The 12,722-nt window shown below is 45.1% G+C and overlaps 1 protein-coding gene across 1 annotated transcript; it reads right to left on the reverse strand.

Moving 5' to 3' along the window:
- Positions 1-737: 737 nt before the first annotated feature.
- LOC310694111 (uncharacterized protein) lies at positions 738-7,391 on the reverse strand. The gene is made up of 3 exons (XM_083476870.1): positions 7,285-7,391; positions 4,429-4,536; positions 738-3,119 (listed from the first exon to the last, which is right to left on the reverse strand). The coding sequence occupies exons 2-3, from the start codon at positions 4,470-4,472 to the stop codon at positions 2,129-2,131; spliced, it is 1,035 nt and encodes a 344-aa protein (XP_083332996.1). The 5' UTR covers positions 4,473-4,536; positions 7,285-7,391; the 3' UTR covers positions 738-2,128.
- Between the last annotated feature and the right edge of the window lie 5,331 nt (positions 7,392-12,722).

A 12,722-nucleotide genomic window follows, 5' to 3' on the forward strand; every position in this document is an offset into this window, starting at 1 on the left:
TCAGAGAAGTGTGACTGGCCCAAGGTCACCCAGCAGTTGCATGTGGAGGAGCGGGGAAGCAAACCCGGTTCACCATATTACGAGTCCACCGCTCTTAACCACTACACCACACTGGCTCTCCACGTCAGTGCTCACCACTTCACAAGATTTCACTTATGCACATAGGGGCCCAGAACATAACTCCCACTTAAGTGGAGTGTCACCTGTACTCATTCAGGAGGGTGAACTGGGAGGAAGAACTACTGAGAGATCTGGAACAACTTGGAAGAAAATAGCAGAGGGGGTGTACGCTACAGCAGCGGCGTAGCGTGGGTTGTCAGCACCCAGGGCAAGGCAAGTAATTTGCGCCCCCTAACCCGGGGCAAGGCAAGTAATTTGCGCCCCCTAACCCCTAACCTGCTGCCCCTGCCAGCTTCTTCTTGCTGCTGCCTGGTCTGGTCTGGTGTGGTTCTCTCCTGCGCTCAGCGCTGCGCTGGGCAGCCGCTGCACTGTCCCTCCCCCAGATAGTCCCTCGCTCTCTCTCTGCACCGCACGCCTGGCACCCACCCCCTCCACAGTGGGCAGCGACCCAGCGGCTCGGATCGGATTCGCACAGCCAGGACTGCAGTGAGAGAGAGTGAGTGAGCCAGGTAGGGACAGAGAGCTGCGAGTGCGAGCGCCCCCCCCAGATGTTGCGCCCGGTGCGGCCGGCGCCCCCTGCACCCCCCACGCTACGCCACTGCTCTACAGGTCTCCGATTTCTTCCCTTTGACTTCCAGTTTTCCTTCATGAAAACGATACCGTTGTTCTTGATGTTGTTAAAAAGTGTGGCTCTTACTGTAACAACTTAATGGTGAGTACCGGCCCCTATTTTCCTAGGAAAAAAGCACTGCGTAGAACCCAGTTCTGCTGGTGAAGGTATGAAAATGACGCACACATATACACCCAGTCTATTGAGAGGGGAACAGAGAATTTACATAAACGAAACAGAAGGGGAAGGAGCTACACAATTAGGGAGACAATTAACAGAATGATTGTATTTTGCAGAACAACACTATTTTTTTAAGGACGGTAGAAGCCTGGTGATACAAGCAAGTATACAACAATCTTTTAATTCCAAACAGAAGCTTAACACTCACACTGAGAACAGAAAGAGGTAAAACGGGGAATGTAAGGTTGCAGTCAACTAACTCTTTCTTAGAGTAGACCCATTGAAATGAATGGACCTATGTCATTCATTTCAAAGGGTCTACTCTGAGTGGGACTAGAATCCTTTAGTTCAAAGGAAAGGGTGAATACAATAAAATACATAGGAAAAACAGGGTACTTAAACCAACTCAGAGTAGGCCCAGTGATGGGCATGACTAACTTGGGTCCATTAATTTCAACAGGTGGTTTCCAATATTAGCCCTACCCAGTGTAGATCCGCAGATATTAATGAACGCAACTAACTGAGGACCATTATTTTCAATAGGTCTCTTCTGCGTGGTTGGATACAACCCAAAGCTATTAGTTCTCTTTTCAGTCAGTCCGTGGATTTCAACATGTCTGCTTTGAGTCGGACTGATGATGGGAGGATAATAAATTACATGAATAGCATTAAAATTGATTGCGTCAACTGACCCAGCCCAGTCTCGGAAAACTATTAACATTATTAATTTAATAAAATATCTGCAGATCACCATAAGGGCCAAGGGCAGGTCGCAACAATCTAAGTCAGAAGCTGCCCAGAGTGGCTGGGGTGAACCCAGTCTGATGGGTGGGGTACAAATATATTATTATTATTATTAGCATTGAAACTGCTTAGAAATGGCTTATTGAAACTCCTTATGGGTCTGCTCTGAGTAAGTATAACCTTGGAGGCAACTCCAACTTCAAAAGCAGCTCAAAACAAATTAGTCACTAGAACAGGGTGGATCCTAAAATCAAATAAAAATGGATCAAAACACATACGCCACTGTCAAAAATGAAACTTTTGCTATGAACAGTGAAATCTGTCTGCAGAATAAGGAGTCACGTTGAGTCACTGGCTGAGATCCCCATGCTTTGGGTGGGAAGGCAAGCAAGCCGTCCGTCCACCGCCACTGATGTGTGCCCGGCTCCTCGGTGCGTGAAAGTCAAGTGAGTTTCTCCCACATCCCTGTCATCTTCAGAAAGGCCACTTGGTGGCTGAACAGTACTTCTTCCCAGTGCTTGCGATCTTGACATTTTTGGGAAGCTTCTTTGAGGCCGCCAGGTTTGTGGCGTTACGGGCCAGACTGGGCTGGGAGCCTCTAGTCAAAGAGACCCTGGAGCCCTTTGCCAGGGACGGCCGCGAGCCCTTGACCAAGCTTGGCTGAGAGCCTCTCGTCAGGTTGGGCCGTGAAGCCCTCTTCAGGAAGTATCGCGAGGCCCTCAGCGCACTGAACCGCGGGACCTTCGTCACAACGAGACGAGGCCCCTTGGTGGCACGTGGAAGAGTGCCCTTTGCCGGGTGTGGCTGGGTGCCCTTTGTCACATTTGCTTGTGAGGCGCTGCCTAGGCCTGGTTGTGGGTCTTCGGTTGCATAGAATACAGGGCCTTTTGTCATCCGTGGTAGCGGTCCCTTCGCCACGCGGGGTGGTGGGTCATGAATATGTGGCAATAGGTCCTTGCTTGAGTACAGCACAGGGCCTTTGGTCATACGTGGTAGCGGGGCCTTGTTTAAGCACGGTTGAGAGACATTGGTGGGATAAATCACCGGACCTTTGGTCACACGGGGTAGAGGGGCGCCAGTGACACATGGCAGTGAGCCCTTGTTAATGGGGCCATGTCGGCCTTTGGTCATGCCACTGTATGGACATTGGGTTGGCAAAGGTTTCTGATAGATAGCTGTGTGTGGCAATGTCGGGTTCTTGTTTAGCTTGGAGTACCTGGCTGTATGTTGGTCTGGGTAGACCGTCACACCTCGTGGTTGATAACCGGTCACACCGGGCGGACAGTAGAGCTGAGCGCATGGAACTTTCCCACGTGGTGGAAGGGTTTTGTATGCAGGGTATCTTGACCCATAGAACGGGTAGTATTGTGAGCCAGACCGGGGCAGCCTTTTCGAGACAAAGGGTGGCAACGGCCGACCAGACGTGTATCCATAATACGGCACCTTTTGGCTGGCCCGGCGATACCTGCAAGAAGGAATTGAGAAGGTCATCTCCTCTAAGAACATCAGAAGAGTCCTGGAGCTGAATCAGGACAAAGACCCACCTAGATCAACATCCTATCTTCACAGTGATCAACCAGATGTCCCAATGGAAAACCCACCAGAAGAGAGTGCAACAGCAAGTCTCCCCCACTTGCAAAGCCATCTTTCCAATTGGGCTTACTGGTGTGTTGCGCCAGGGCGCTGGCCTTTCAGGGGCGCCCCAGCGAGTAGGGGAGCTGCATGGCTTTGCTGGCGGCCTCCCCTTTCCCTGCATGTCCGCCAGCTGTGCCCCGTCAACCATATGGCTGGCAGATGTGCAGCTTCATTCCCAAGACTCCACGGGAGGAGAGCAATCCCTGCAGAGGCTTGGGAAAAGGTCAACAACTCTGGGAAATGGGGGGTGGGGTGCCAGAGGGATCTTTGAACCACAGCACCAGATATGCTTAAGACTGCCCTGCCCACATGTGATTCCCTACCACTGGTACCACTCTAGTAGCAGAGGTAAAACATGCAAAGGAATGGCTGTTCTTTCATCATTCTTGATTGTTATTTCCCCAGCAACTCAGGACCGGCGGTCCCATGCAACATAGTTTTTCACAACAAAACATCCCCATCACTTCTCAGTTGTGCTCCCCGCCAACTGCAATTCAGAGACATGCTGACTCTGACAGAGAAGGAAGAACATGATATGTCTAATCCTCTTTTAAAGCCATTCAAGTTGCCATCTACGTATCTGTCCCCATCATTTATTGGTTTCGACAGTCACTACCCCACAATGAAGTGTTACATGTAGAGATGGGTGCATCAGTGCCCAACAGTGTCACATTTGCTGACGTTCACCCATAAGTTGGCACTGTCCTGTTTACTCAACAACCTGAAATTTCTTCCTATATACATAAAAACGCAAGGCTGTTGTCATGCCACATGCTTTACCTTTACCTAAGTTGAGAAAAAAGGATTTTCTCTCCCGAATCCTGAGTGAAATGTTAGATACTGTATGTGGTGTTAAAAATTTAAATCATCACAAATCTTGAACGGCAAAAAAGAAAAGAAAAGAAAAGAAAAGAAAAGAAAAGAAAAGAAAAGAAGGGAAGGGGAGAGAAGAGAAGAGAAGGGAAGAGAAGGGAAGGGAAGGGAAGAGAAGAGAAGAGAAGAGAAGAGAAGAGAAGAGAAGAGAAGAGAAGAGAAGAGAAGAGAAGAGAAGAGAAGAGAAGAGAAGGCTGAGCAGGGTTTGGAGAGCTTGGCTTTCTCTCACGCTCATCCATTTGTCTCCCAAAGCCACACCTGCTTACCGATGAGAGAAGTTCAGTGGAAGACCTGGAGCAGCATCCTCCATGTGCACCAAATCAGGAGCAGAGACAAAGTCACTGGGAGTTACTGGGAAGAAGTTATGTAGCAACCTGAAATTATAAAGGGGTGAGTGGGTAGCAGAATTTCATAATTTCACATCGTTTTTTAATATTATCCAAGTTCTTCTCTGCTTTCCCCCTTTCATAACTAAATCTCACATTTATTGACTGCTTCATTTATTTATTAGAGTATATCTACACACATCACACAAATCCCTATTGTTATTGTTATTGTTATTGTTATTGTTATTAATATACCGCCCTATACCCAGGGGTCTCAGGGCGGTTCACAGAATAAAATCAAGATATAAAACCACAAAATACCTAATAAATACAAAAACAACCCAATACACCCCCCAAAAAACCCCCACATTTTAAAAGGGCATAGGATGCAAATCAGTTCAGCCAGAGGCCTGGTTAAAAAGAAACATTTTCGCCTGGCGCCTAAAGGTGTATAATGAAGGCACCAGGTGAAATATATTGTTATTTCATAAAAATATATGTTATGGACGTGTGCAATAAAGTCATTAACACATGAAATGATAACTTCCTAAAACGGAGAATAAATCAAATTAATTCTGTAAAAATGCTTGGTGAAAGAGAAATGAAACCAAAAAGTGAAAATGTTCTGGATGGCCTACAAGCGCCATCTAGGTAGTCAAGATAACTCCAGGACTAGTTTCTGCAAGAATGACCTCATAGATGTATCTTGTTTTGGTCTATGCTAATCGGTTTCCTTCGATACTCTCTTTGCCTGTGGGCTTGGGAAGCATAGCTAATTGGGACAGGGGAGGTTTCTTACACCGACTGCTTGTCAACTCCTCCCTTATCTTAGAGATGAATGAGAATTGGGGAGGGGACCTCTAAGCCAGCAGTGAGTGAATGGCGCTACTGGTGCCAGCTAACATAGCTTCCTTTGTGTATAGTAGGCAAACTAAGTCCCGGGGCCCGAATCCAGCCCAATCGCCTTCTAAATCAAAATCACTCTCTTTTCTTTAGCTGCCAAGCCAGTAATTTGCCTGGCTAGTTAGCGAACTCAAAATTTCTCTGTCTCATTCATCTTAATTTCCACTCCATTTCTTCATAGAATATTGTGATTGTAGCATTTTAATATTTCTTTTTATTTCCGCATTATCTGGCTTCGTATATAATTCTATTTCATTCTTCCTAGTCTCTTCTACCACTTCTTCTTTTCTTTCTCTTTTCTTTTAATTGAGTTTTGCTGTATAAAAAAACTCCTCTAAGAACAGCTTTGCTGGTATCCCAAACGATTTTTAAGTCAGTATCTTTATTTAAATTGAAATCGAAGAATCAGCGTGTTTTTACATGAGTAGAATGTGTCCTTTTCATTAAAATGCATCTCTGGGTTATTTGTGGGGCATAGGAATTCACTCATCCCCCCCCAAAAAAAATATATAGTCCGGCCCCCCACAAGGTCTGAGGGACAATGGACCGGCCCCCTGCTGAAAACGTTTGCTGACCCCTAGCTTAACACATTGGTACCTTGTGGACAAATCTCTCACTGCTTCGATGTCCAACCCAAGTCTATAACAGCAGTGGGGCTTTCATGCTGTGTTGCAAATTTATCTTTTCTTCCACTAAAGCACTTGACCCTTCTGATTCTGATAGGAATCATGTTCCAAATTATCTTTCTTTGTTTGTTTACAAGCTATAAATGGATCTTTCTCAAAAAAAAAAAAGTGGGGGGATATCAGGGCATGATACAGATAAATGTTTAAATTACCCAAAAAGGCACATTGCAACAACAATACGATAATAAAATGATGAACTAGTAATAATAATAATAATAATAATAATAATAATAATAGTAAATAATAATACCAATCAATAAAAATCAAGAGGAATAAAATCATCCCACCAGCTAATAATAGCATAATCTGTCATCTATACTCTGGTAATCTCTGGGTTAGATTACGGCAATGTGTTATACATTGGGGCTGCCTCTGAAGTTGGTTCAGAAACTGCAGCTGGTGAAGAATTCAATGACCATGACTAACTGAAGTAAATTGATTTCAATAGGTCTACCCTGAGTAGGACTTAGTTGGATACAATCCAATGACTACCCTTCTGTCCCTCCCCCACATACTAGAAAATGAGGTCAGAGAAGGGTATTTGAGACCCATCCTCGAAGGTTTACAACCAGGACAAAATCCATAGAAAGAAAACATCACTACTAGTCTCGTCAAATCTCTTTTAGGCTTCTTAGAAATCCCTCAGATGTTTTCTTCCAAGGAAGGATGTTGAATAGTATTTTGGATGCCACCTTATGCGCAGTTGACAAACAACATAAAATTGTGCAAGAGGCAGGCACACACCCTTGCGAGATTTTGAGAGGCTTATACCAAGGGTTTGGGCTCCAGACCTTCTGTCTCACTTATACATTGCCTAAGAGACATCCAAAATTGCTTCCGATTTCATTCTCAGCATCCTCTGCTGGGAGGAAAAGCAGGCAAAGCCCCTCTTTCGTATTCCACCTTGAAAACTCTGCTAGTTCCCACAATGCGCACACCACCTCACACGCTTCTTTGGAATCGTTCAGATCTTTTCTCCCAGAGCCAAGGGTACAACCCAATTCACAACATGTGACATTTCACACAAATAGCAAAATTCCATCAAATGCTCCAGTTTGGACAAATATACCAGGATGAGAGTCTCACGATGAGGCAGACTATTAGACCTTCAGGCGTCCTGGTCCCATTTAGAGTTTGTCTCGAAGCAATATCCAGAAATTCAGTAGCAGAGAGTGCACAGAGAGGGGGAAAGCAGTTCCTAACTTACCTGACTTCCAGACGCAAACGAGTCTGGACAGAAGTGTCAGCAAAGGCTTGGGATGAGGAGAGCTTTTTATGTGGTTTTAAAAACCCCCCTGAGGGACGTGAGGCACTTCTGCTGGGGCGACGTCACTGGCAACCTGCAAATCGTGATCCAGGGTAATATGCTAAGCTTACAAATGAGGGCTGTTTCTTCCTCCTCCTAAAACATTAAATTAAATTGCAAAGATGTCCATTGGAAGTCCTACAGCTTGCAAGCAGGGCTGTGCCTCATGGAAAATACATGCCACCGATCAGCAACTTGTACTTGCTGATCCGAATTCATGGGATTATTGAGCTGGAAGGTACTTCAGTTTATGTCATCTAGTCAGCCCTACAAACTTTGGAGGGGCTACACAGCAGAAGGCAACTTTCTGCTTTAATGTCTTCAGGAACGGAGATCCCACCAGACTGAGCCAGTCTTTTCCACCATCTGGAAGCTCTTATTACCTAGAATTTCTGCTTAACCCTCAAGAAAGAAGGGCATTTTCGCTGGCCAGGTTTAATTCAAATCCATCCAACCTCCTTTGGGGAAGGTTCTCAGGCAGGGTAGAAGGAGAAAGAACTGGCCCATGTGAAGACCACCTGGTGGAAACCCTCACACATATGGTTCTTAATTGTAAACTATGTGCTGATCCCCGTCAACAATTTCTAGATCAACTCTGTATCCCCCAATGGAAACCAGAGTTAGAGGTCATACGTTTTCTATTACTGGGGAACGATCAGGAGCTCACCAAGTTAGCGGCTAAATATTGGAGATGTTTCAACTTCCCTCCATTTCTTGTTTTCCACTTAAGATATCCAAATTTTCACAAGAGTTTGTTTTGTTTGTTTGCTTTTTTAAGATCTCGTGAAAATTCACCAGCATCTCAGTGCAAAATTCTCCCAGTGCAGGTGTCCCAAGACCGTGGACAACCGGTAGTCTACAAGCTTCATTCAGGTGGTCAGCAGCATCTATGTAAAAATATAGTGGTACCTTGGTTGTCAAACGTAATCCATTCCAGGAGTCTGTTCGACTCCTGGAACTGTTCAAAAACCAAGGTGCAGCTTCCGATTGGCTGCAGGAGCTTCCTGCACTTCGGACGTTCGGCTTCCAAAAAATGCTAGCAAACAGGAACACTGACTTCTGGGTTTGCAGCATTCGGGAACCGATTTGTTTGGGAGCCAAGCCGTTCAAGAACCAAGGTACCACTGTACAGGTAAAAACCATACAGCACTGACCACTGCACATTACTGTTGCTGCAATGGGGAGAAAAATAATTAAGTGTTCCACCAAGACCCTCAGTGATTTTCAAGAGGAATGGGGTGGGAGGAATGGTTGGGAAACACTGTTCTGACATACCCATTCTTAAAAAGCAATCTTGACTAATATAGGCACCTTTGCAATGCAATCTTCCCAAATGCAACACAAATTTGCTTATGCCGTTTTCACGAATATTTGCATTCTTGTGCAAATTTCACCCCAACAGACACATTTTTGTAAATGTTGCTTGGCTGGAGAGCAGCTCTGCAAAATTCAGAGACGTGCGAATTTTTGGAGGATGCCTGTTTTTCAGTTTGCGGGTTGATTCCAAAAGTCCAAATTAGGTAGGTTCACCTTTAAAGGTTCACTGAATTGGATTTCTTCTCTATCACTCGGTCTTATCACTTGGAAGGTTATCCTAGTGTTTGTGCCATAATCTGCTTCGCTATGGTTTCCTGCTCTTTAGCACAAAAAAGAACAAGTCTGCTCTGCCTTCGGCACTTCAAATACCCCAATGCATCATTAGTGTATGGAATTCTTTTTACCAATAGTTGTGGCAATAGTCCCCAGCTAAAATGGGTTTAGGGTATAGCTGTGCATAAACCCCTTGACCTGATTTGTGGCTCAAATATGTAAATCTAGATGATGACCAATCTGGTCAAGAATGATCCAGACCCTGCCCAACCTGATCTGGATCTTAATCAGGATCTTACAAATCTCTAGAAATCCTATTGGACTGCATTGTGAAATGAAAACATGTTGGAGGTTTTTGTTGGGGAGAGGGTTACATAGGGACATAAAATTGGGGGACACTATAGCCCCTCAAGAGGAGATTCGCCGTGTCAAATTTCAGAGGGGGAGTTCCATGGCTTTTCACATAGACACATCTGAAGTATACGGTGTTTCAAAATTAAGATGGACATAAAGTTTTTGCTTTTGCGCGTAGAGATATGAAGTTGGCAAACTTGGCGGCCCCTACAGAGGGGATTAACTCTCCCAAAGTACAGATGAGTAACTTCAGGGGCTTTTATTCTATCCAATCAAGTCCTTCTTGTGGTTGATGGCTTGTGGTTACCAATTGGTAATAATAAACAGTCAGACAGACAGACAAATGGACAGCCATCTATCTAATTAAAAAAAAAAAGGCTGGTAGTGGGGTTGATTGAGAAAGGACAGAAAACAAGCACAAGTTCCCAAAATATAGACACGCTTTTACCCTCGCAAGATGGAATGTATTGCCCTCAGTTGTGCTTGAGGGATGATTCCTACAGATTCCACACAATAAACACTAATGTCCCTGTGGAGATGGCAGTACAGACTTGGTGGCGCATGCCCTTGTGGCTTGCACTCTTTATAAAGACTTGAGGAATGAGATTATCACCCCTCTCTTGTTGTCCATTCCCGGTCACCTAGCCACTGTCCCAGTGTCCTTTCTCCTGGCAGATCAGGAGGAGCAGGTGACAGCAAAGGTTGCAAGGTTTTTAGCTGGGGCAGTCAGAATAAGGTCTACTGTTTGACTGCTGATTCAGGACCCTAAAGTATGTTTTATATAATCGACTTTTTATTTCTGTTCATTGGTATATTGCATTGCTGTTTTGTTGCTATGGCCGATGGCTACTGCAAATGAAGATTCGTTCATTCATTCAAGCACAAGCTGAACAAATGACTTCCAACAGTTTAGCAAACACTTTTTAAGAATCAGAATTTACAAGGGGTGCCGCTGAGGGTGGAATTTAGTGATGGTAGGAGCTGTTTGACAGTGGAATGGACGACCTCGGAAGATGGTAGACTCTCCTGCAATGGAGGCTTCAAACAGAGGTTGGATGGTTGTCTGTCAGTGATTCTTCAGCTGTGGTTCATGCACTGGACTAGATTAGCCTTGAGACCCCATCCAACTCTACAGTTCCATGATGCTATGAAATATTTGCATCGCTTCCCACATATCTTGACTGGATTTGCAGAAATTTGAAACTCAAAGGACAGATGTGATTCAGTTCATGTATTCCTTCAGCAAATACAAATTAGATAGACTGTGCATTATATGGGCAGAATTTTGGAAACATAATTCATGGCAGAACTGAGAGAGTTTTGGTTTTTTTCCCCTGGGGTCCAGGAAGCATATTTCGTCATCACCTCTTGGTAGGCTTGCCAGGTCAGACGCATGCCAGACCCTGCAATTTCTGGGCCCACGAATGAGACCTAAGCAATGTCATGTGGGTGGCCCACCTTGATGTCAGATTAATTGGGAGAGTGGAAGAGGGGAGATTTCCCAGACAATCAGTGCAGTAATTTCCAGCTGGCTCTGCTGGGCTGAAGCTTGCAAGCCTCATGCATAGTCTTCTTAAAATATATCTTTTCAAAGGTGCTCTCAGCTACAGAAGATTCAAGCCCTATGCTGACCGCTTGAAAGCTGCAGGTCAGTCCTGGAGGTCTGGCACCCCAACTCCTTGGAGACAGGCCTGGAGCGAAGGGACAGAGCGAGTATCCAGAGTTACTTGGGACCAACCAGGAACAGGAGATAATAATAATAATAATAATAATAATAATAATAATAATAATAATAATAATAATTTTTATTTATACCCCGCCCATCTGGCTGGGTTTCCCCAGCCACTCTGGGCAGCTTCCAAAAGAATATTAAAATACTATGATACATCAACATTAAAAGCTTCCCTAAACAGATCCAGCAAGAGGGAAAACCTTTTGTTTTCGTTCTGCTTTTCAAAAACAGCTGTGGGGGAAATAACTTACTAATAGTGGCACGAATCTTGCCCCAGCTAATTCCAGAGCAAGGCTGAGATGAGCGTTTGGCTGCCGACACCTCCCTAAGTAATGTTCTTACTTTGTGTGTGGGTCTGAGGATGCAGAGATATTAACATCCATGATAATATCATGCTTTGTATTTAAGTGGTTTTAATTAACATTTGGAAAGCCTCAGGAGTTCCTTTCATCCCAGAGAACCTCACCTAGGCTCCATGGGGTAACCAGGACGTGTTATTAAGTGTGATGACTAACCCCCTCTCACTCATTAGTATAAACATGGGAACAATCAGAATCAGTGAATCTGAACATTTTTACTCGAGAACAAAGGCAGAAATTGTATCCAGATCTTCATCCTTGGGATGCATATTCACGTCAATCCAGGATGCACCTTTCATTTAATTCAGGATGTGATTTAGGACCCTCTTCAATTAGACTCACTTATCAGAAAGGCGTAAGGGACGCGGGTGGCGCTGTGGGTTAAACCACAGAGCCTTGGGCTTGCCAATAAGAAGATCGGCAGTTCGAATCCCCACGACGGGGTGAGCCCCCTTTGCTCTGTCCATGCTCCTGCCAATCTAGCAGTTTGAAAGCACGCCAAAGTGCAAGTAGATCAATAGGTACCACTCCGGTGGGAAGCTAAACGGCGTTTCCGTGCGCTGCTCTGGTTTGCCAGAAGTGGCGGCTTAGTCCTGCTGGCCACATGACCCGGAAACTGTACGCCGGCTCCCTCGGCCAATAAAGCAAGATGAGCGCTGCAACCCCAGAGTCGGTCATGACTGGACCTAATGGTCAGGGGTCACTTTACCTTTACTATCAGGAAGGCAGGGTATGAATGAAATGAAACAAAAGATATGAAACCAAAAGCAGCCCTTTCTAAGACACTTTACACACAGTTTACACATAATCTGAGGCAACTCATTGACAAAGTCCAGCCACAATTCCTCTTGAACGTTCTCCAGAGAAGGGCAACGAAGGCAGTGGGTGAGGGAACATAGAGGGCAGCTCCTATAAGGAAAGTTTTCTGCATGTAAAGCAATATGCTCTACCTGTGAACTGTGCCTCTTCCCTTAAGACACAGGAGTGTGGGAAGCTGCCTTATACCAAGTCAGATCATTGGTTAATCTAGGTCAGTTGTGCTAACACTGACTGGCAGCAGCTCTCCAGGTTGGTGGGCAGGGGTTTTCCTCAGCCCTACCTGGAAGATGCTGGAGACTGAATATGGGACCTTCTGCATGCAAGGTGAGCATTGGATGTTGAAGAACATTGGATTTGATGGCTTTCAAAGTCCCCTCAAACTCTAGGATTCCATGCTATTATTTATACCCTGTGCAACTGAGAGTAACAGGGTGCCTGCCACTAATCTGTATTTTATTTTTTTCCAACAGTGGAGCCGTGACAGC

This window comes from Podarcis liolepis, assembly GCF_965112155.1.
Source record: "Podarcis liolepis genome assembly, chromosome: 15".
Lineage (NCBI taxonomy): Eukaryota > Metazoa > Chordata > Lepidosauria > Squamata > Lacertidae > Podarcis > Podarcis liolepis.